We start from the raw sequence: 25,498 nt of genomic DNA, 5'->3' as shown, positions 1-25,498 counted from the left end.
AATACACCAGCTCTCACAAACTTTATAAAACCAAAGATACCAACCCTATGGATGGCCCTAGTTTTGTTTCCCTTTCACACTTCAGCATCTGCAAACTACAAAATGTAAGGCACTTATTACTGTCAATGGGAAAGGAATTGATTACTGCTTTACTGAAGATGAGTATTCATAAACTGAATTTCAGTAAACCACGGACAACTTAAGAAAAGCTTCCCTTTAACATACCAGGAGAATTACAGAAAAGATAAGTTTTGACGGATATTTTACCCTGACTTGAGTGTAACCCAAGAACATATTCAACAATATACTGCCTTTGAAAGCAATTTTTTATTTGAATTCAACTAATTTTCACTTTAGTCAGTCTTATTTTGGAGCATTATATGAAACGTGTGGTACAGTTGTATGGCTCTTGCATTATTAACTCCTCTTCAACAACATAAGAAAAAGGTAGATTGCTACTCACCATAACGATTGGACACTGAGTTGCAGACAGACACAACAAAAAGACACTCACATCTACTTACAAAAGACACTGCCATCTCCGGCAGCTCAGACCAGCTCTCCAATCCAAGCTGCTGGATATGGTGGTCAAGTATACATGAGGTGTGCTTGCTTGTGTTTGTGGGTTTCTTTTTCTAAAGAAGGTTTCGGCTGAAAGCTAATGTGTAAATGTCTTTTTGTTGCACCCGTCTGCAACTCAATGGGTCATCTTTATGGAGAGTAGCAATCTGTTTTTTCCTTATATTGATATTCCAACCTGTAGTTTCTGTTGTGTGATAAGCCCAATTCAAGTAATTCAGATTCATTCACCCATTCCTCTTTCTTTATATTTATAACAAGTTCGTGACCCACTTTATCTTATTCTTTCCCAAAATTCTTTCATAATTTTCTATTTATTGTTATAATTCTCTCTACACTTTGTGACTGGTGGAATAGGACTAGAAATTATATGAGAACTGGGCGATGTTTCACCTTAAATTTGATGTGACGTAATTCAGTAGATACCTCTTAATCACTGGTATGTTTATTAGAGCATACTTTTTTTAATTCCTTCCATAAAATGTTTTCTCTATGTAGTAAGGGCTGTTTTCTTTCATCTTTGACTTTTTAAGAGCTACAGGTAAAATACATATATCCAATGGTACAGCTGCTTTAACATTGTTGTTGATGATGCAATAATACCTCCTCAGTTTCAGTTTCACCATCACCACCACCAGCACCACCACGATTATTATTATTATTATTATTGCATTATTATTTTAATTTTTATAACTATTGTTTTTATACATACCAAATTTTTGCTGATCAATTGTAATTGACTGTTTATCAAATGTGCTGCCTCTACTTCTTTTCGCTCCACATTTTTGCCTGCAACAAGAAGACAACCAATAATCACAATATTACAAAATTTCAGAAAATTTATTGGCAAGGCATGGCAGCAACAGCCACCAAGGCATTGATGAAACATGTAATTACTACATAGCAATAGTTAAATTAAGTTTCTCTCAAAACTGGTCAGCAAATACGGGTAGCTAATTTCAGTTACTATACCAGTGATGTCAGCCACATGGAACTGAGTTGATCCTTGTGTAATGTGGCATTCCAACCAGAACAAAGCAAATATTGTTTTTAACTGGCTGTGTGAAAAAGATTAATTATCTTATAAAGAATCTGTTGGCATGGATTACGTTCATCCACTTTATGAGAAAGCAGTACTGGTCTCTGACATGCTGAAAGTCTGAAGACGCAACTTCCACAGAAAATAAGTTTTGATTCTTTTAATATTGAATAAATTAACAATATACTGATTGATGTGGTAAATGCAATGGTAAGTTATGAATTATATTTGAGTCAAGAGTTACTTATGAAAGTTGTAATTTTCACTGAAATATAAAGCAAAGAAGTACCATCACAATCTCTTTGATGGGGTGGCCCTTGTTGCTGTTGCAAATCAATGCTCTTGTCTTACCTTCGAACAGTGATTGTGTTTAAATGGGTCCATAAAGCCATGAGTTACTTTAAATGTTAGTAAAAGTCAACTCAACCTGAATTCCACTTTCTAAAGCCCTATTACTGAAAAAGAGCAACAGGAGACTGGCTGTTACTGTGTACAAGAAAGAACATGACCAACATGTTGTACTGGGGTTATTATGTTACAACTTGAGTCACTAAATAGAATGTTATGTTGACTTTGTGGAAGATGTGTAAATAAGATGAGCAACATCATCTACCAGCTAGCTACTTCCTATTCCTCTTTATAAGATATATTGCTCATCTGTAAATGAACAGTCATTCAGTCATATTATGCTCGAACCTTAATTATTATCTGGAGCAGTCCAGAGGATTGAAAGTTATTATGAGCCATAACTAGTGGCTAATCCAAAGCATAATTCCTTATGTCAATGATAAGAGTTCACTTACCAGTGGCAGATAGTTCGCCCCAGTATCAAACAATAAAGTGCTGTGACCACTGTCTTCACTAAAACTAAAGTGAGATTTGCCAGGTAATAGATTACATGTAACCAAAATGTCAAATGGGCCCAAAAATGTGGAACAAGGTGGATGGGGAGTTATATTATAGCTAAGTGTAAAAAGCTCTCAGTTTACTTGCTCTGTCAAATGCAGATAAAATTCCCGGCTTTCAATGATAGCCCCGAGTGATGACGGAGGCAAAGTCTGACTGCCACAAAATTGATGGGCTTCCACTTTTATATCTAGAGGACGGCATATGACTGGCTTGATTACATCGTGAAGGCAACACAGAAATGGCGAGTACTTAGGTGACACCCTCAATTTGTATAAATTTTGTTTGCGCTCTTTATCCAGGGTTGCTTGGAGTGCCATTCCTTACACCAGGCAGTAACCTGTGAGAAGTCTTCCCCTGTAATCTTTCATTATCAAGTCCATGCTTCCATGCATTGTGAAGCACATAGCTGGTGTCTCTATTGAAGCTGTTTTCACATAGTTCAATTTCAACTGCTTCCCTAATAACTGAGTTCCAATAGCTTGAAGTGTGAGCGAGTATTTTCATTTGTTCCAACAATATCTTGTGTTTCTTTAAGAGGTTTTCCTTAGCCGTTTTCCTTAGCCACCACTGAATTTTCTAAATATCTATATTGAAGTTGGACAACGATGCTCAATGTAGCGATCGACATCCATAAAGACTGGCCCACATAATGTTTGGCACAATCACATGGAATATTGTAAATTGTGACTGTGGCAAATGTTATGTGGGCCAATTTATATGGATGCTGATCACTACATTGAGCATCATTACGGATGGCACAGCCATGGGATCCCCACTGTCTCCAACCATCGCAAACTTCTTCATCAAGCAGTTTGAAGAGCAAGCTCCGAAATCTACTAAGTTGCATCCGTCTTGGTTCCTGCTGTATGCTGAAGACATTTGCTTAATATGACCTCATGAAGAAAATGCACTGCAGCAGTTCATCGAACAGATGAGTGGTGTCCATTCTAAAATTAAATTTACTATCGAGATGAGGAGGGATGGCAAGCCTCCATTATACCAAGTTTTAGTTGAGTGGAAGGCAGGGGGGCGGCTTCTTCATTCGTCTATACATACTGTCTGGTACTTAAACTTCAACAATTTTCACCACCCTGTATACAAGAATGTGGTCCTGAACACTTTATTGTACACAGCAAAGACTCTCTCAGAAGGTGACCATCTAAAGTCTGAATTTCAGGATTTGAAGCACGTGTTGTAGAGCCTCGAGAATTTCGACACAGATTCTAGAGACCCTCAGCTTTCCACTGTCTCAAAAACCCGATATTTTACATACGAGTGTGAGAGACGGGAGAGTGTCTACCTCGCGCCGGTTTTCTGTATGCGCACGGTGGACGTGTGTCAAGAGAATGCTACAAGGTGGATGGTTGATGGACGCGGGAAACTGGTTGCCGCGCTAGTCACAGAAGTTACATGTCCAGCAGAAGGAGTAAGCGTGCCTTACTTCACGACGGTGCTACATCAGTTATTATTGTGAACAGCTGAATTATGTAAAAGACAAGAAAATACACTTTTTAGTTACCTATTTACTGATTCCGTAGAGTTGCGGATTGTGGACTTGTGAGAACCTTGAGGGGTTTTAGGAACTGTATTTATAGCGAATGCAACACAATATAAGATGGGAAAAAGTAATAATGTCCAGAGAATAGAGGGAAGATCTCAACTGTTTGACTAAGGAGTTTTTGGTGTGGGGAGGAAGTATTTCTCACCCTCATACATCATGCCTACACCGACGCAATAACCAACCGATGTTGACACATTAACCAGCCAATGACGTCAACGCAGTAACCAGCCAATGACACTGACGCAGTAACCCGCCACGGTTGCTGACTGCAATGGCTGCTGTTCACCATTGCTGACTTTGCATCCGCTTGCCGATGCCAACACTGCAACCAACGTTAGACGCTGCCAGCGCCTGTGCTACTCACTGGTGCCGATTCTACACCTGCTTGCCAATGCACCATAAAATTCAATGCCAGGTGAGTATGACATAAAAACTTTATTATTCTAGTAAGAAGTGTTACAAAAGACTGTGGGGTGAACTTTTACTGTGTAATTGATATAATTGAAATTAGTATTAGATGCTCACAAGAGCTGAAGTCCTTAGGAGTATGGACTGTATACAAGAAGTTTGAGAGCCATCAGAACCAGCCATGTCTATGAGAATTGCTAAAGAAGGGCCTGACTGGTCTGAAATAGTGAAATTGCAGGTGTCAACACTCGAGTCAATGACGTGGAGGGAAATTTTAAAGAAAAGCTAGCAACCCCGGCCACCATAAATATAAGCGGTCTGGAGGAACAGGTAGAGGAAATAATCGACCAAAAAGTTGCCGAGAGGGTAAAACCAAACAACGTTCCATCACGTTTAGCTTCAGAACTTATTGATAATAGGAGAAGTATGGACGATTTGTGGAAAGAGTTTAACCTTAGCCAGGATAAGGTAGAGAAAAAGGGTGGCTTCACTGAATGTAGTGTTGACTAGCGAGGTGGTGACAGATTTACAATGGGGAGCAAATTCTGGATTTTCCAAAATTTAAACCAGGTGGAGATGTATACCCAACTCATTTCTTGAAACTATTTAATCAAGCCTTGCCGAATAATTGGGAAGATGCAAAAAAGATAGAATTCGCTGCAGGTTACCTTCTAGGAGAAGCCTCAAGAGTGGGGCACAGTGATTATAGAGTATTTCTCGTCCTGGGTGGACTTTCAGAAAAGGTTGAAGGAGAAGCATTGGTCAACAAGCATCCAAGAAAAGTTAATATCTGATTTGTGGGACCCAAAGTATTATAACAATACATGGGGTGCGATGAGAAAATATTTTGACTGGCATTTAACAAGGGCAAAATATTTAGATAAACCCATGGAGGAAGAGGGATTGGTAAGGATTTTGATAAGGTGATTACCCACTAACGCTAGAAAAGACATATTATGTAGCAGGTGGAAGACAGTAGAAGAATTGTTATTCATTGTGGATGCACTATATGCAATAAATAAAGACCGAAATGAGGACATGCATCAAAATGAGAAGCGAACTACAGGAGGAATAATAATAATAATAATAATAATAGCAATAGTAGCAATTTTAAAAGATGTGAAACTAATATGGCTAGAATACAGCTGTTTAACTTGGACAGTGGTAACAAAAATTATCAAAAAAGACATCCACCCTCAAATATAGGCCCAGTAACTACACAGGAATTTGTACCTAATAATAATAGAGCTCAAAATGGAGACATAATACCTCGATTTGGTAACCAGCCAGTAATTACCAATAATGAGGAAAACGTCATGCGATCTGGATCTGGATCCAGGGCCGGGGCCCCTGTCGTCGAAATACATTAGAAGTCCTACCTCATAATAAATATGCTTGCTTTACACATAAAGTAGCAACAAAAGAATGGTTGCTACTAGAGGAACCTGGCATAACTACAGTTAATCCACAACTGATCATAATTGGAAAACTAGAAGATTTGGAAGTCGAGATATTTATTGATTCTGGTAGTGAGGAAAACCCTAAAAAGATTAAAAGAAAAAGGTATAACAATAAAATTGTCGAAATCGCACTCTGCAAGGCAAGAACTAAAATTCTTGGGACATATCGTACGTGTACAAGGAATTAAGTCTGATCCAGAAAGTATAAAGGCCATTAAGTAGTGTCCACCACCTAGAAATAGAAACATCAGACAATTGAAGGGATTTCTTGGGATGACAGGGTATTACAGGCACTACATACAAAGTCAAGAGTTAAACAGCGCTCAACTTGTGTGTCTTTTTACGAAAGGGAGCACCTTGGAATTGGGACCAAGGGGCACATAACGCATTTGAAAGTGTAAAGCGGGCATTATCAGAATCATCGATATTGTACCATCTGGTGATGGGTGAACCATTTAAGATTTCAACCGATGCATCAGACTATTGTATAGCCGCAGAACTCTTCCAAGGCGAATGGGGTTTAGAAAGTATAGACCATAGGTCAATGGCTTTTGCTAGCCAGGGTCTCAACAAACATGAATTAAATTATACAGCAACAGAAAAAGAATTATTCACCATAGTATGGGGTATACAAAAATTCCAAACACTGATATGGGGGTCTGAAATACATGTCTATACGGATAACCAAGCTCTGTCATTTTTAATGAATAGTCAATTAATACATAGTAGACTGATGCGGTAGATGTTGTTTCTTCAAGAATATGACATTAAAATCCAGTATATAAAGGTTTCGGAGAATGTTGTACCCGATGCTTTGTCTCGGCTACCAGAAGCCATAAAAGAACTAAAACATACAGAAGGACCTGGCATAATTTTTGCGGTTAATTTTTTAACGTTAGAATATCCACTTAACAAGGTGCAAGAAATGGCTCAGAAAATAGCATGTACCATCCAACATGATCCCTATTTTACAGATGTATTTGCTATGTGTGTTAGGAAGTCATTACCGCCTAATCAAGATGGAAGGTGGAAGATTATAGGACATAATTTGTTCTGGAGAGACAGTACGACAACGCAACATTGGCATTTATGTATACCAAATTTAGTAGAAGACGAGTTAGTGTGGTACATTCATAAGGGGTATGGACATTTCGGTATAAAGAAATGTATTGCACATATGAATAAGTTCTATTACTTTAAAAAGCTAGGACATAAAATAGCACCGGTCATTAAAATTTGTGAAATTTGTCAGAAGGTAAAAGAGGATAACACTCACGTTAAATATAAAATGTATCCAATTATTCCTAACCGCTGCAGATTTCTTCGGATCAATTCCAAAAGGGGAGGGAGGAGTGTCTTACATTTTTGTTCTCATAGAATGTTGGTCGAAGTATGTTAAGTTGTACCCTATTAAGAAAGCAAACACACCAATGGTAATACACTGTCTGCAACAATACTTCCTTGAGGTAGGAAAACTGAAGCGGTTCCTTTCCGACAATGGACCATAGTTCACTAGTAATGAGTTTAAAGAATTTCTAGGGGAAAATATTCATCAAATACTCATCTCCAAGTATAATCCATCTTCTAACCCGTGTGAAAGGGTTATGAAAGAAATTGGGAAATTATGCTGCACATACTGCCATAAAGGACATATGTCATGGTGAATGAAAATTAGAGACTTTGAGCTCATTTTACATGAATTACCACATTTATCAACTGGACTAACAACTTTGGAAGTAATAGGTAAACCCTTTGTAGGTGAACCTCTTATTAAATGCTTTACTTGGCCCGAACAACCTACTATTGATTACCAACTGAATCAAATGATAGTTAATAAGAACTTAGTTAAGAGGGCAAAAAAAATGAGTAAGTAAACATACCGAGAAGGCTATTGAACCTCAGTATAAGGTTGATGACCTAGTTCTAGTAAAACAGCATCTTCAGAGCTCTGCCCTGAAGAAAGAAACACATAATTTTTTTGAAAAGTATGCGAGGCCTTACCGAGTACAATCTGTAATCTGCCCTAAAACCTTATTTTTAGTGGATCCTACAACAGGAGAAGAAAAAGGGAAATATGATGTTAAGGATATAAAGTGGTATATTCCCCAGGGACGTTGACATTCTATGTTAACGGGCGGAGTGACGACCATCGGTTCCTGAGATGTTTTCGGTGTTACTTCCACATTAGCTTTCCTACACCAAATTCCCTTCAATTCTTCAACTATTCTGTGGTTTATTCTTGAATTCTTAAACTATCCTATCATGTTAGTATTTAAGTGACCAAATATGACTACAAGATTGTGAATAATTTAAGAGAATTACGAATAAACAGTGATCTCTAATCATAAAATGGAACAAACAGAATAATAATTTGGTGGAATATCAGTATGATGGTACTAGGGAAGCAGAATGATATCGAGACGACATGGGACGAACATAGTATTTTATATGGGTATAAAGGTAATATGAAGTGACTAACTAGATGACTATTTTATACAACAGTGTATAATTTTCTAATTTTACAGAATCTTTTATACCTTTTGATGAGATGTGATGTAGACGGGGAGAGTTAATATTGATTTTGGAAGGAGTGGGTAGTGTAAGTACAAGCATAACTAACACTACCATATTTACTCGAATCTAAGCCGCACTTTTTTTTTGTTTTTGTAATCCAAGAATCGAGTGCAAAGTAAGCGGAAGTTCTGAAATATGTTGGTAGGTGCTGCCACAACTAACTTCTGTCATCGAATATATGTAGCACTACACAGGCATGCTTTGCAGGCACAAAGATAAATACTGGCGCCAAAACCTCTGCATCCGTAAAAAAAAAAAAAAACGTGGAAGACGAGCTTTTTTCTCCGCCCTGAATTATGACCACTACATTTTCATACATTATCCAACGAAGTAAATACAAATTCCGTATTGTTCATCTTTGAATGTAGCAGCTTTTCAATGTACTATGAAAATCCGACTGGCAAGACTGTTTGCGATGTTTGTCAATATGGCTAATTCTACGTTCTGAATTTTTTCCTACATGTGAGAAGAGATGGTTGCTAATGGGAACTTTTATAAATTGTGAATCACATGCAGTATTCTCTTCACCATAAGAATAATACGAATATAAACATTTTGCCATGTATTCTTTCGTGTTTGCTGCTGTCTCATTTAAATCCTGTCTGCCTGATAAACTACGAAACTAGAGTGAGACAACAGCAAACGCGGGAGTATACACATATCATGTCATATATTCATACACTCCTGGAAATTGAAATAAGAACACCGTGAATTCATTGTCCCAGGAAGGGGAAACTTTATTGACACATTCCTGGGGTCAGATACATCACATGATCACACTGACAGAACCACAGGCACATAGACACAGACAACAGAGCATGCACAATGTCGGCACTAGTACAGTGTATATCCACCTTTCGCAGCAATTCAGGCTGCTATTCTCCCATGGAGACGATCGTAGAGATGCTGGATGTAGTCCTGTGGAACGGCTTGCCAGCGTTCGTGCTGGACATGCAGACCGCGTGAGACGACGCTTCATCCAGTCCCAAACATGCTCAATGGGGGACAGATCCGGAGATCTTGCTGGCCAGGGTAGTTGACTTACACCTTCTAGAGCACGTTGGGTGGCACGGGATACATGCGGACGTGCATTGTCCTGTTGGAACAGCAAGTTCCCTTGCCGGTCTAGGAATGGTAGAACGATGGGTTCGATGACGGTTTGGATGTACCGTGCACTATTCAGTGTCCCCTCGACGATCACCAGTGGTGTACGGCCAGTGTAGGAGATCGCTCCCCACACCATGATGCCGGGTGTTGGCCCTGTGTGCCTTGGTCGTATGCAGTCCTGATTGTGGCGCTCACCTGCACGGCGCCAAACATGCATACGACCATCATTGGCACCAAGGCAGAAGCGACTCTCATCGCTGAAGACGACACGTCTCCATTCGTCCCTCCATTCACGCCTGTCGCGACACCACTGGAGGCGGGCTGCACGATGTTGGGGCGTGAGCGGAAGACGGCCTAACGGTGTGCGGGACCGTAGCCCAGCTTCATGGAGACGGTTGCGAATGGTCCTCGCCGATACCCCAGGAGCAACAGTGTCCCTAATTTGCTGGGAAGTGGCGGTGCGGTCCCCTACGGCACTGCGTAGGATCCTACGGTCTTGGCGTGCATCCGTGCGTCGCTGCGGTCCGGTCCCAGGACGATGGGCACGTGCACCTTCCGCTGACCACTGGCGACAACATCGATGTACTGTGGAGACCTCACGCCCCACGTGTTGAGCAATTCGGCGGTACGTCCACCCGGCCTCCGGCATGCCCACTATACGCCCTTGCTCAAAGTCCGTCAACTGCACATACGGTTCACGTCCACGCTGTCGCGGCATGCTACCAGTGTTAAAGACTGCGATGGAGCTCCGTATGCCACGGCAAACTGGCTGACACTGACGGCGGCGGTGCACAAATGCTGCGCAGCTAGCGCCATTCGACGGCCAACACCGCGGTTCCTGGTGTGTCCGCTGTGCCGTGCGTGTAATCATTGCTTGTACAGCCCTCTCGCAGTGTCCGGAGCAAGTATGGTGGGTCTGACACACCGGTGTCAATGTGTTCTTTTTTCCATTTCCAGGAGTGTATTATTCTTATGCCTAATAGTGACACAGTCAGAAATGAAGCATGACAATTGACTAGATTTTTAAATCTAAGATGACTCTAATTTCTGTGCAGAAAGTAATGTATTAAAGAGGCGTCTGCAAAGATTTTCAAACGGAGAAAAATTTTCGCTAAAGTCTCGTTCAGAACATCTTCTATCATACGCAGTTTATTATTTGGTTCTTGTTGATCATTATCAAAGACAGCAGCAGTGTAAATAACAACAAATAGCAGTCTCTTGCCATTGTTTCGTTACTGAGATAATTCCTCTCTTTTTTTTATTGTTAAGCGGCGGTAGCACGCTTAAAAGCAAACCATGCCACAAGCGGCGACAGGTCGTAAACACTCATCATCAGATTGTGACAATCAATGCATGACACAATACAGTAATGCATTTTCAGCATAGAGTGACGTAAACACCTATAACAAAGAGAACGGAACTTATCAGATCAAAGAAAAATAAGCAATCAATTCAAACCAGATGAAGCACGTGAAAAACGAAGGGTACCAGTATAAATACGGACGGAGCGCCTGACGCATAGCAATGGCCTACCTGGTAAAGCTTAACTGCTAAACTTACAGCTCGAACCAAACTACTGTAGCTGTATCATCATTCATTCGACCTAAATTGTGTCTCATATTACAATGGACCAACTTTGTTTTGATTTGGAGGTGCGACCTAAAACTGTTCTCTCCCCTTGAATTTCGAGTCTCAAATTTCAGTTGCGGCTTAGATTCGGGAAATTTTTTTTTCCTTTATTTCGAGTCTCTTTTTTCAGGTGCGGCTTAGATTCGAGTAAATACGGTAATCACACACCCCACCCTTCAGACAACCCTTGCAGACAAGTGTAACTGATTCTTCACCATCTGCCATTCCATAGGTGTTGCTAACATTTTCTTCAGGAGCTTCAAGGGTAAAGGTGAGAATGTCCATTCTGCAGGAGACATTTAACATCCTGCCTTCTCTGGCTTCTCACTCAAGGGCAGGTGAAGTAGGGATCCTGGGGAAGGGGGGTGGGAAGGGTTTTCCCGTCTTTGAGGCTATCTCCTTTCACTTCTTCAATCTTAGCAATTCTCTCTACTTTTTCCTTTCTTACATCTCATTTGAGTACCTATCTATCTTTCCCTCTTTCCATATGCATGCACTTCTAACGCTGAAGTCCTTCTCAATTTCCATGGTTTTCTATAACCTTCAACTTATTTTACATAAGTAGGCTGAAGAATCAGGCTACATAACTACCCATATGCATACACACAAAGAAACACAAAGACACAAACAGGAAAAGTACAGTTTGAGAGCTTGTAAGAACCATCAAGGGTTGTAGGGGGAAGTACGTGCACATCGTAAAGCATGAGCACATGGTATTATAGGTGACGGTTCTACATTGGCTAATTCTAAAAATATATATGTATATAAATAAGAATAACTTGACAACTTGTTGAATAGTGGAACTCTCTGATAACCTAAGTAAAGATAATACACTCTTGATAACCTAAATATATATGATAAGTAATGAATGGTATACAGAGATATAGTAGAGTGGTTAAAAAGTAAAGGAGGACTCTAGGATTTGAAATGAAGTATTAAGGAGCAATATTGGAGATTGAAGTAGATTTTTAATTTAATATTTAGTGATAGTATACATGAAGATGTATACTACGGCGATGAACCAAGGATGTGAAAGCAACCACGTTATGTACCAGGTCTGTTGCAACCATTGCACAGTGTTTTATGTTGGTATGACAATCAACCAGCTGTCAGCTACACTGAATGGCCACTGCTGAAATTTTGTCAAAATCAAGGTGGATCACACAGTGGCACAACGTCCAGCAGAGCACAACATGCGAGATTTCAATGGCTGCTTCACAACCTGTGCCATCAGGATCCTCCCCCCACAACCACCAGCTTTTCTGAGCTGCACGAATTTGTGTCCCCACATCAGCTAGTTGTGTACCATTATCTTACACCCTAGTCTATGAAATCGTGTGCCAGGCAATCTGCCACCTGTTCCCTCCAGCTAGCTAGCCTACAGACAGCTCCCCACCCTCCCACAACAAGCCACGAGCCACTATACGCTCTCCCCCTCCCCCCCTCCTCCTCTGCCTGCTTACTATCTTTCTCCATCCCTCAACCTGCCCCACCCCAGTACATTCATTCTGGGCCAGGAAAGAGCCAGCAGTCGACTGAGCACTATGTGTGTGTAGTCGACTGTGTGTGTGTGTGTGTGTGTGTGTGTGTGTGTGTGTGTGTGTGTGTGGAAAGAAAGCACATTCCAAAAGCTAGCCAAGCTATCTACCTTTTGTTTCTGTATCTATCAACGATGCAGTGCTTCTGCTTTCGGAGAGTCATCAGCTTTATTCGGAAATAATTCATAATTCTCAACCAGAACTTTCCGTATGTTGTCAGTAGTATCCGTCTTGTGTATGGTTTGGTTTGGAAATAATCAAAGGACCATTGACAATGTTATGTTACTGCAGACAAAACATCATTCCATCATTGCACTTCAGAGGCAAAAGCGTAGTCACAATAGCTGTATAGCGAAAGTGTATCAAAGAAGCAAAAATTGTTCTGCCAGCAATATAACAATCACAAGAGTCTACTACAATTATTATTTAGAAAAAGAGGAAATGGAGACTGGCTCTTATCAAAAATTTTAGTTCAACAATTTTAAAAGTGAGCTGAGTAAACAGGACCAAAAGCATATACATTTAGTTATAATGCCCCATCAACCCCCCATGAACCATGGACCTTGCCGTTGGTGGGGAGGCTTGCGTGCCTCAGCGATACAGATAGCCGTACCGTAGGTGCAACCACAACGGAGGGGTATCTGTTGAGAGGCCAGACAAACGTGTGGTTCCTGAAGAGGGGCAGCAGCCTTTTCAGTAGTTGCAAGGGCAACAGTCTGGATGATTGACTGATCTGGCCTTGTAACAATAACCAAAACGGTCTTGCTGTGCTGGTACTGCGAACGGCTGAAAGCAAGGGGAAACTACAGCCGTAATTTTTCCCGAGGGCATGCAGCTTTACTGTATGATTACATGATGATGGCGTCCTCTTGGGTAAAATATTCCGGAGGTAAAATAGTCCCCCATTCGGATCTCCGGGCGGGGACTACTCAAGAGGATGTCGTTATCAGGAGAAAGAAAACTGGCGTTCTACGGATCGGAGCGTGGAATGTCAGATCCCTTAATCGGGCAGGTAGGTTAGAAAATTTAAAAAGGGAAATGGATAGGTTGAAGTTAGATATAGTGGGAATTAGTGAAGTTCGGTGGCAGGAGGAACAAGACTTCTGATCAGGTGACTACAGGGTTATAAACACAAAATCAAATAGGGGTAATGCAGGAGTAGGTTTAATAATGAATAGGAAAATAGGAATGCGGGTAAGCTACTACAAACAGCATAGTGAACGCATTATTGTGGCCAAGATAGATACGAAGCCCACGTCTACTACAGTAGTACAAGTTTATATGCCAACTAGCTCTTCAGATGACGAAGAAATTGAAGAAATGTATGATGAAATAAAAGAAATTATTCAGATTGTGAAGGGAGACGAAAATTTAATAGTCATGGGTGACTGGAATTCGAGTGTAGGAAAAGGGAGAGAAGGAAACATAGTAGGTGAATACGGATTGGGGGACAGAAATGAAAGAGGAAGCCGCCTGGTAGAATTTTGCACAGAGCACAACATAATCATAACTAACACTTGGTTTAAGAATCATGAAAGAAGGTTGTATACATGGAAGAACCCTGGAGATACTAAAAGGTATCAGATAGATTATATAATGGTAAGACAGAGATTTAGGAACCAGGTTTTAAATTGTAAGACATTTCCAGGGGCAGATGTGGACTCTGACCACAATCTATTGGTTATGACCTGTAGATTAAAACTGAGGAAACTGCAAAAAGGTGGGAATTTAAGGAGATGGGACCTGGATAAACTAAAAGAACCAGAGGTTGTACAGAGATTCAGGGAGAGCATAAGGGAGCAATTGACAGGAATGGGGGAAATAAATACAGTAGAAGAAGAATGGGTAGCTTTGAGGGATGAAGTAGTGAAGGCAGCAGAGGATCAAGTAGGTAAAAAGACGAGGGCTAGTAGAAATCCTTGGGTAACAGAAGAAATATTGAATTTAATTGACGAAAGGAGAAAATATAAAAATGCAGTAAGTGAAACAGGCAAAAAGGAATACAAACGTCTCAAAAATGAGATCGACAGGAAGTGCAAAATGGCTAAGCAGGGATGGCTAGAGGACAAATGTAAGGATGTAGAGGCCTATCTCACTAGGGGTAAGATAGATACCGCCTACAGGAAAATTAAAGAGACCTTTGGAGATAAGAGAACGACTTGTATGAATATCAAGAGCTCAGATGGAAACCCAGTTCTAAGCAAAGAAGGGAAAGCAGAAAGGTGGAAGGAGTATATAGAGGGTCTATACAAGGGCGATGTACTTGAGGACAATATTATGGAAATGGAAGAGGATTTAGATGAAGATGAAATGGGAGATATGATACTGCGTGAAGAGTTTGACAGAGCACTGAAAGACCTGAGTCGAAACAAGGCCCCCGGAGTAGACAATATTCCATTGGAACTACTGACGGCCGTGGGAGAGCCAGTCCTGACAAAACTCTACCATCTGGTGAGCAAGATGTATGAAACAGGCGAAATACCCTCAGACTTCAAGAAGAATATAGTAATTCCAATCCCAAAGAAAGCAGGTGTTGACAGATGTGAAAATTACCGAACTATCAGTTTAATAATAAGTCACAGCTGCAAAATACTAACACGAATTCTTTACAGACGAATGGAAAAACTAGTAGAAGCCAACCTCGGGGAAGATCAGTTTGAATTCCGTAGAAACACTGGAACACGTGAGGCAATACTGACCTTACGACTTATCTTAGAAGAAAGATTAAGGAAAGTCAAACCTACGTTTCTAGCATTTGTAGACTTAGAGAAAGCTTTTGACAATGTTGACTGGAATACTCTCTTTCAAATTCTAAAGGTGGCAGGGGTAAAATACAGGGAGCGAAAGGCTACTTACAATTTGTACAGAAACCAGATGGCAGTTATAAGAGTCGAGGGACATGAAAGGGAAGCAGTGGTTGGGAAGGGAGTAAGACAGGGTTGTAGCCTCTCCCCGATGTTGTTCAATCTGTATATTGAGCAAGCAGTAAAGGAAACAAAAGAAAAATTCGGAGTAGGTATTAAAATTCATGGAGAAGAAATAAAAACTTTGAGGTTCGCCGATGACATTGTAATTCTGTCAGAGACAGCAAAGGACTTGGAAGAGCAGTTGAATGGAATGGACAGTGTCTTGAAAGGAGGATATAAGATGAACATCAACAAAAGCAAAACAAGGATAATGGAATGTAGTCTAATTAAGTCGGGTGATGCTGAGGGAATTAGATTAGGAAATGAGGCACTTAAAGTAGTAAAGGAGTTTTGCTATTTGGGGAGCAAAATAACTGATGATGGTCGAAGTAGAGAGGATATAAAATGTAGGCTGGCAATGGCAAGGAAAGTGTTTTTGAAGAAGAGAAATTTGTTAACATCCAGTATTGATTTAAGTGTCAGGAAGTCGTTTCTGAAAGTATTTGTATGGAGTGTAGCCATGTATGGAAGTGAAACATGGACGATAAATAGTTTGGACAAGAAGAGAATAGAAGCTTTCGAAATGTGGTGCTACAGAAGAATGCTGAAGATTAGATGGGTAGATCACATAACTAATGAGGAAGTATTGAATAGGATTGGGGAGAAGAGAAGTTTGTGGCACAATTTGACCAGAAGAAGGGATCGGTTGGTAGGACATGTTCTGAGGCATCAAGGGATCACCAATTTAGTATTGGAGTGCAGCGTGGAGGGTAAAAATCGTAGAGGGAGACCAAGAGATGAATACACTAAGCAGATTCAGAAGGATGTAGGATGCAGTAGGTACTGGGAGATGAAAAAGCTTGCACAGGATAGAGTAGCATGGAGAGCTGCATCAAACCAGTCTCAGGACTGAAGACCACAACAACAACATAATGCCCCATCCACCGTATTCCACATATTTGGCATCATTTATTACTTAGCAAATCTCGGTATGTGTAAAGACAGTGGTTGCAGTACTTTCTGTTGTTTGCTAATGCTGAACTACTTGTTACTGGTACATGAACTCTTTATCATTCACGTAATTAGACATTACAGATTGGATTAGCCACCAGTTAAATTTTCTAGCCAACCTGCCTGATTAAGGGATCTGACATTCCACGCTCCGATCCGTACAACGCCAGTTTTCTTTCTCCTGATAATGACGTCCTCTTGAGTAGTCCACGCCCGGAGATCCGAATGGGGGAGTATTTTACCTCAGGAATATTTTACTCAAGAGGACACCATCATCATTTAACCATACAGTATAGCTGCATGCCCTCGGGAAAAATTACGGCTGTAGTTTCCCCTTGCTTTCAGCCGTTCGTAGTACCAGCACAGCAAGTCCATTTTGGTTAGTGTAAAGGTATGATTCCGAACACGACCTCAGACTGCACCGACCGGCTGCAGGCGGCACCACTGGTTGCTATTGTTTGCAATGTGAGGCGTGCTGAACACGGCGGCAGCGTCGTCTGCCACCGTATACCTGCTTTGGTGACGTACCGCACATCCGGACAGGAACCAGTAGTGCCGCTGACACCGAACTGCATAGCGACCGGAGACTGCTTTTACAGGCCAAACATACCGAATTCAGTGAAAACGAGTTTCTTGGACTCCGATGAAGAAAAGTTAATTAACAGTGTGGCGAAATATTCTGTTATTTATGATGCAGGGCATGAAGAATACAGAAATGTTCTAGTGAAAGATAACGTCTGCAAAGCTATAGCACAAGAGTTAAATAAAACAAGTACATATATTCAACCAATTATTTACTAACAAACAGATCCGTATGTGCACTAACAATTATTATATGAAGATGTTAAAAATGCAATAGTATATATGTTTTGTCTTACATAAATCATTATTTACAATCCATTGTTATGCACAACCCATTGTTAACTGCTGCCTCTTGCCACGCCACAGAACTGCATCCACTGGAGAAAAAATCTTAAAGTTTGTCTCTAATTTCAAAACCACTGCTGCTTAGAAATCCTCCAAAACGAGAAAAGCTATGCATTTTGTTTTGGCTGATTGCTTCATTAAAACTACAGCTATAAAATGGAATACCATTTTCTTCAAGATAACTGTCTCATAGCAAATTGCGTAAACAACATGCCAACAAAACGAGGTCGTCAGCCACTTCAGGCGCCACAGCAATAGGACTATAAAATACCCTAAATACTTGGCTTAATAGCCCAAAGTCATTTTATGACACTCGACGAGCATGGCATAATTTATAATTATAGATCTGTTTGTCTCGATGTGATGCAGCAACTCTTCTGGAATAAGGTTTCATCATACAATCACTGAGAGCAAACGCTTCGTCTCCTATCAGGAAATGTGGTAATACCACATTTGTGCCTGGCAAACATTTTGGTGGAGGCATATTAAACTTCTTTGTGGCTATTTTCTTGCCCAGGGCAGATTTCGGAAATATACCGTTATCTGACTCTTTTCCATAAGCACTGACATCAACGCTAACGAATTTACAATTTGCGTCCACAATAGACATCACAACAATAGAAATAAAAAATCTTTGTAATTAAAAAACAGAGATCCACTTTTCTCTGGTGCCCTTATGCGAACATGTTTCCCATCTATTTCGCCTACACAATTAGGTATATTGCGTTTAAGCCAAAATTCTTCTTCAATACGTCTGAAATCTGATTCAGTAGAAGGTGGCATCAACATGGGCAGCAGCCTTACTCTTAATATCTTCAAAACATTTTTAACAACTCTTGATATGTAAGATGGTGATATACGACAGGCAAATGATAAAGACCGGTAACTTTCGCCTGTGGCCAAGAATCTGAAACAAACGCAAACATACAGCTAATATAATTTCCATTTACAGGTGATGACTGTAAGAAGAAGCGGAAATTTTTAAGGGACGGTTACCAGAGGTTCAAGAAGAAAAGCAAATTAGGAACGGGCTCTGCTGCCTCAAAAAATTCAAAAACAAAAAGACACAAACAGCAATCGTTCCTTGACAGTGTTGCACTACACAGATCTGGAGGAACAAATATTAAATTGACATCATTACAGACTACAATACAAGAAAGCCAAGAAGACAGTGGAGATCGAACTCGTCAACTGGACCTTTCGGCATCACAGGAAGAACATACAGCAGAAACACATACAATAGGAAATAGTGGTGAGACATCTGTGGTAACAAACGATGAACCTTATGTGCCTGCACGGAAAATAAAATGCAGTCAAGTTTGTAGTAATGATGATACAATATTAAAAATGTCGAAAGAAAGGAACGAAATTAGGTAAAATTTACTAAAACATTTATGGAACACAAAGTTGGTGATATTGACTTATTTTTCCGTCACATCAGCACAGTTGTAAGGAGTTTACCTCCAGTTTATAAGGCAGAAGCCAAAATAAAAATTAGTATGATCGTTTCTGATTGTGAAATAATGGCTGCACAGTGAAACACACATCAGCCAAGTGATAACAGCAGGCCTTCAACCTCAAAAAGTCTTGGAACTGCAGCACTACCTAATAATGTATAACATTTTGTGGACTTACCTCAGTGTCAAATATAATTTTTCTTCTGCACTTATTGCGTTTCTTAGGCACTGTGGCATTATGTCATCTTTAATAAAACTGAGCATGAAATTAAACTGTCTTTTATTTAAACGACAGTGGCTCCTGAAGATATTTTTATCACCTCACAAATGTCTTTTTATCAGTGCTGTATAACTACCTTCTGCAGTTTTACTTTTATATAAAGGCATTACCAGCTTTCGTCTTTTCGTGGAATGCAACAATAAAATGTTGTCTTCCTCTTCCAACAACAGCGCAATAACAGCGGTGGTGTTAACAGACATCTCGCCTCGCGCAGTTGCTCACGGCAACTGCATAGCTTGTCTGTCGCTGCATTCCGCAACGTACCGACTGCAGGCGGCAGTGTTGCCATCTGTCTTCTGCAGCCGTGGTCAGTCACTGTCGCTGTGTTTGTAATCACATCATTACAAGGCCAGATCAGTCAATCATCCAGACTGCTGCCCCTGTAGCTACTGAAAAGGCTGCTGCCCCTCTTCAGGAACCACACATTTGTCTGGCCTCTCAACAGATACCCCTCCATTGTGGTTGCACCTACGGTATGGCTATCTGTAATGCTGAGGCACGCAAGCCTCCCCACCAAAGGCAAGGTCCATGGTTCATGGAATTTGTAGATTATTGGAAAATAGTAGGTGAATAAAAATTTTTATTCCTTATCATTGCACTGTCAATCTGTTGCACTCTAAATTTCATTTTCATCATGCGTTCGCTCTACTAGGAATGCGAATCCGAAGTTTACATTGTTTTAGGGACTGATTTGCACGCCAACTTTCATTCCAGTTATACGGCTTGGTATGTTTTACAGAGCATAGTTTTTTAGCAAATTCAGATCGAAAATACCAAATTTTTCACGTTTTTACAAAATCTTCATTTTGCCCTTAAATCATTCAGCACTGAAAAGTGCTATGGAAATGAAACTTCATGCCAAGTTTTACATTCATCATAGCATTAGTTCAGGAGAGACAAGAAGCTAAACTTCGAAATATTTTTGGGCACCTATTTTTTTGGCCGATTTACCTACAATTTTCTGGCTCAATATGACTCATAAAATTCTTTTCATTATAATTCTTAAGAGAACGCGTATAGTTGTACAAGATGGACAAATTTTATTTAAATACAAAAAATATTGCCCAGATATTATAGCTGTAAGTCACCAAAAAATCATGCTGGCTCTGTGCGAGTCGTAATCAGCCAAGAAAGATTCAGCACGGGGCTGGTTGAGCAGCGCGGGCTGATCCGGTCCTGGCAGTGGCTTTGAGGGACAGGCTCACAGAACAGGTAGCCAAATTATGCCGCAGGCCTCAACACCTCAGCGCGCCAAGCAGATGGTGCGCCTCCAGCAGTCAAAGGGTTAACAATGACCTACAGTGGCATTTATATTGAAGAGCCAAACCACGTAAGTACGTAAGTTTTTCTACAGAGCCAATGGACATAACACATAGTAAAGTACCCCCCCCCCCCCCCCCGCACACCTAAAAAAAAATGAAGCAGGTAATGTCATTATGGATGTGGAACTATCGGAAATCGTGTAACGAATTTGGTAAAGAACACTGAAAACAGACGAGGCCAACATAATGTTCTGATGTGTGAAAGATAATAATACAGATGTTAAGCTCTTGGACTTTAAATTCCACACATACCAAGAATGTATTATCCTTCTTATCATATTACATAAAAATATTTTAGTTTCAAAAATGTTAGCTAAGATCAGAAACAGCATGAAACTCATCCATACAAAATTATCACTTTTTAATTAGAAAATAAGTTTTTTATGTAAGCACACACCCACCTTTAAGATATTTCGGAGAAGGTATTATAATACGGCCTCTGGAACTCACTCTTAACAGTCCTGAGGATTTCAGTGATTCTAGCCATGCAAACCTGGAACTGAAACTCCTCAGCTGCTTCCCTAAAAATGTAAGTGTATGTAATATTACAATAATAAAATTGTGTAGTTGCTGATGACACACAAAGTATTGAAGTCTGAAAAAAATTAGGAGCAACAGATGTTAAAATACCATTTTGCATTCACCATATAACCATATTATGTATATGATTCAGGTGATTATTCACATATAGTCCACAACATATCTGAGAGAAATAATGAATAATTGTAATATGAATGTTTTGTGCCTAACTCATCAAATAACATATGACAACAAACATTTCAGTGGCTTACACAGAATTATTTCATTCCTTACTAATGAAAAACAGCAAATCATGCATTAGCAGCATTGTTCTGTATTGAAGGATAGCAATGCAACAGGTAGGAGATTCAGAGTAATCTTTCTCTTGGGATGGAAACTTTCACTAAAGATGTACTAGCCCAAATGACCAATAGCATAAGGCCGCACAAAGCAAAAGAAACTACACAATGCACAAATGTGTATCCAGAGGATGAGCCGACACCTAAAATGATGTGGTGGTGGAGGTGGAGATGAAATCTTCCTTTGTAGCATTTGTGACAAATAAAATGCGACAATTCTACTAAAATGAGATGACATTCTACTATGTGTAAGAAGATGAAATAATCCAGGGTGTTAGGCCGCGCCACATTCCTTTTCAATTTCTGCCATGCACTCAATGTTTCATCTCCTCTGCTGCGGTCTTCTTCAGCATCTTTTTGCTTCACAATTAGCTCAGTGATAGGCATAATTATCAATCACTGGTTCCTCGATGTGTTGGTCTATAGAAGATCTAACGACACTGAAGGACAATGAATGTACAGAAATCCTACAACCACAAGTAGGTATTTAGATACCACTTTGCAACGCCACCCACCCCAGAAGCAAGCAGTGCTCAACCCACTGTCTTCATGTGCCTTCCGCATCCAGACAATACTAGTGTGGAACCGGTGTCAAGTTTCTTAAAGAAGGCAATGAAAGTCAATGGCTACATTGCTTTGCCCATAAAGAGGTCTTTCAAAACAAAATATTATTAAGAACGCTAATAAAAAGGCCAATTAATTGCCTTCTCCCTTCGACAGGTTACCATTTGTTTCTACAACTACTGACCATATCAGTCGAATTCTATGAAAAAAAAAATGGTATGAATACCAATTTTTCAGTCAAAGCAAAATAAAACACTTTTCCCAACATTGACTATCTTCAAACACTGTGGGAGTCTATGAAGTGACACATAGCTTCAGAAAAATTTATAGAAGAAATGGGAAGGACAGTAAAAGAATATACTTAGGAGCACAAACATTACACACTGTTACACCAATGTGTGAAATCTTAAGGAGCAGAACTGGCAACATTTTCCTAGAAGTGGCTGAGATTTTAAAGAATGAATGCAACTTCAATAGATAATACGGCCTTGGTTCCCTGCCATTAAGGAAGTAAATACGCAGCCATGGTACGTCAATTCATGAAAATTCATGAACAGGAAGCCATCTCTGTGGAACAACAATAATAATATATAAAAACAAAGATGAGGTGACTTACCGAACAAAAGTGCTGGCAGGTCGATAGACACACAAACAAACACAAACACACACACAAAATTCAAGCTTTCGCAACAAACTGTTGCCTCATCAGGAAAGAGGGAAGGAGAGGGGAAGACGAAAGGAAGTGGGTTTTAAGGGAGAGGGTAAGGAGTCATTCCAATCCCGGGAGCGGAAAGACTTACCTTAGGGGGAAAAAAGGACAGGTATACACTCGCACACACGCACATATCCATCCACACATACAGACACAAGCAGACATATTTAAAGACAAAGAGTTTGGGCAGAGATGTCAGTCGAGGCAGAAGTGTAGAGGCAAAGAAGTTGTTGAAAGACAGGTGAGGTATGAGTGGCGGCAACTTGAAATTAGCGGAGATTGAGGCCTGGCGGATCTCCGCTAATTTCAAGTTGCCGCCACTCATACCTCACCTGTCTTTCAACAACTTCTTTGCCTCTACACTTCTGCCTCGACTGACATCTCTGCCCAAACTCTTTGTCTTTAAATATGTCTGCTTGTGTCTGTATGTGTGGATGGATATGTGCGTGTGTGCGAGTGTATACCTGTCCTTTTTTCCCCCTAAGGTAAGTCTTTCCGCTCCCGGGATTGGAATGACTCCTTACCCTCTCCCTTAAAACCCACTTCCTTTCGTCTTCCCCTCTCCTTCCCTCTTTCCTGATGAGGCAACAGTTTGTTGCGAAAGCTTGAATTTTGTGTGTGTGTTTGTGTTTGTTTGTGTGTCTATCGACCTGCCAGCACTTTTGTTCGGTAAGTCACCTCATCTTTGTTTTTATATATAATTTTTCCCACGTGGAATGTTTCCTTCCATTATATTGAACAACAATAATATTTTGATAAACATTCCCCATCTCTTCCTTTGATGGCCCACTATTAGCAGTCAGAAGAACTTCATCTAGTAACTAAACTTCTTCCGAATAAATACAAGAAAACTCCCTTTTATATGTCAAAGTGACACTGATCTTTGATAGTCTTCAGCTAACTGAGCAGCAGAAGACCTTGAAGAAGACACCAGCAGAGTAGTCAAAACATTGGTCATGGGAAGACTTGAAGAGGAACATGATGTGTCCTAACAATCGAAAAGATTTTACCTTCAATGGCAATGGCAATGGTTACGAAAGCATGCAGACTTGGATGTTTTTGGTCTCTCGTTTATCTGTAAAGTATGAGCCACACTATGTGATCAAAAGTATCCGGACACCCCCAAAAACATACGTTTTTCATATTAGGGGCATTGTGCTGCCAGGTACTCCATCAGCGACCTCAGTAGTCAGACATTGTGAGAGAGCAGAATTGGATGCTCCACGGAACTCGTAGACTTCGAGTGTGGTCAGGTGATTGGGTGTCACAAGTCTGTACCTGAAATTTCCACACTCCTAAACATCCATAGGTCTACTGTTTCCAATGTGATAGTGAAGTAGAAATGTGAAGGGACACACAGAGCACAAAAGCGTACAGGCCGACCTCGTCTGCTGGCTGACACAGACTGCCGACAGTTGAAGAAGGTCATAATGTGTAATAGGCAGACATCTATCCAGACCATCACACAGAAATTCCAAATTGCATCAGGATCCAATGCACGTACTATGACAGGCGGGAGGCGAGAAAACTTGGATTTCACGGTTGAGCGGCAGCTCATAAGCAACACATCACACCAGTAAATGCCAAATGACACCTCACTTGGTGTAAGGAGCGTAAATATTGGATGATTGAACAGTGGAAAAACGTTGTGTGGAGTGACAAATCACGGTACATGATGAGGTGATCCGATGGCAGGGTGTGGGTGTGGCAAATGCCTAGTGAACATCATCTGCAGTGTGTATAGCGCCAAAAGTAAAATCGGAGGCGGTGGTGTTACGGTGTGGTCATGTTTTTCATGGAGGGGGCTTTAACCATCTGTTGTTTTGCAAGGCACTATCACAGCACAGGCCTACTTTGATGTTTTAAGCACCTTCTTGCTTCCCACTGTTGAAAAGCAATTCGGGTATGGCGATTCCATCTTTCAACAAGATCAAGCACCTGTTCATAATGCACGACCTGCAGTGGAGTGGTTACACGACAATAACATCCCTGTAATGGACTGGCCTGTGCAGAGTCCTGACCTGAACCCTACAGAATACCTTTGGGATGTTCTGGAATGCCGACTTCATGCCAGGCCTCACCGACTGACATCGATACCTCTCCTCAGTGCAGCACTCCATGAAGAATGGGCTGCCATTCCCTAAGAAACCTTCCAGCACCTGATTGAACATATGCCCGTGAGAGTGGAAGCTGTCATCAAGGTTGAGGAAGAGCCAACATCATATTGAATTCCAGCATTACTGATGGAGGGTGCCACGAACTCTTAAGTAATTTTCAGCCAGGTGTCCAGACACTTCTGATCACATAGTGTATTTATTTTTATTTTCACATTGCCTGGTAAACAGATGATCACTTGCTACAAATTATAAAGGAAAACAAAAATAAAAGCTCACAAGGCGTTGACAGTTTTTCTAACAGAATTATGAAGTGGTGTTTTTCTCTCCCCTGCTCCTCCCCCCCCTCTCAAAAAAAAAAATTCATGACAACCCCCCCCCCCCCGCCCCCCCCCCCACGAATTTGTAATTTATCACTAGCACAGGAATTTTTTCTCTGGCAGTGTACAATATATCATTTTAAATCTTTTTATAGAAAGGTGCCACAAAGGTCTAAACAGTTATCACCAAATTTCCTTACCGA

The 25,498-nt window shown here is 40.6% G+C and overlaps 1 protein-coding gene across 3 annotated transcripts in view; it reads right to left on the bottom strand.

Annotated features, from left to right (window-relative positions):
• The window catches only part of LOC124794860, a 251,714-nt gene that overhangs the window by 134,218 nt on the left and 91,998 nt on the right, over window positions 1-25,498 (bottom strand). For all 3 annotated transcript variants that reach the window (XM_047258530.1, XM_047258532.1, XM_047258531.1), the window contains 2 exons: window positions 21,109-21,228; window positions 1,292-1,368 (listed from right to left, as the gene is read on the bottom strand). In XM_047258530.1, the coding sequence (XP_047114486.1) occupies window positions 1,292-1,368; window positions 21,109-21,228 (197 nt within the window). The remainder of the gene's footprint in view (window positions 1-1,291; window positions 1,369-21,108; window positions 21,229-25,498) is intronic.

The sequence above is a fragment of the Schistocerca piceifrons genome, chromosome 4 (genome assembly GCF_021461385.2).
Source record: "Schistocerca piceifrons isolate TAMUIC-IGC-003096 chromosome 4, iqSchPice1.1, whole genome shotgun sequence".
NCBI classification, from domain to species: domain Eukaryota; kingdom Metazoa; phylum Arthropoda; class Insecta; order Orthoptera; family Acrididae; genus Schistocerca; species Schistocerca piceifrons.
This window is presented reverse-complemented; position numbering and strand designations above follow the sequence as displayed.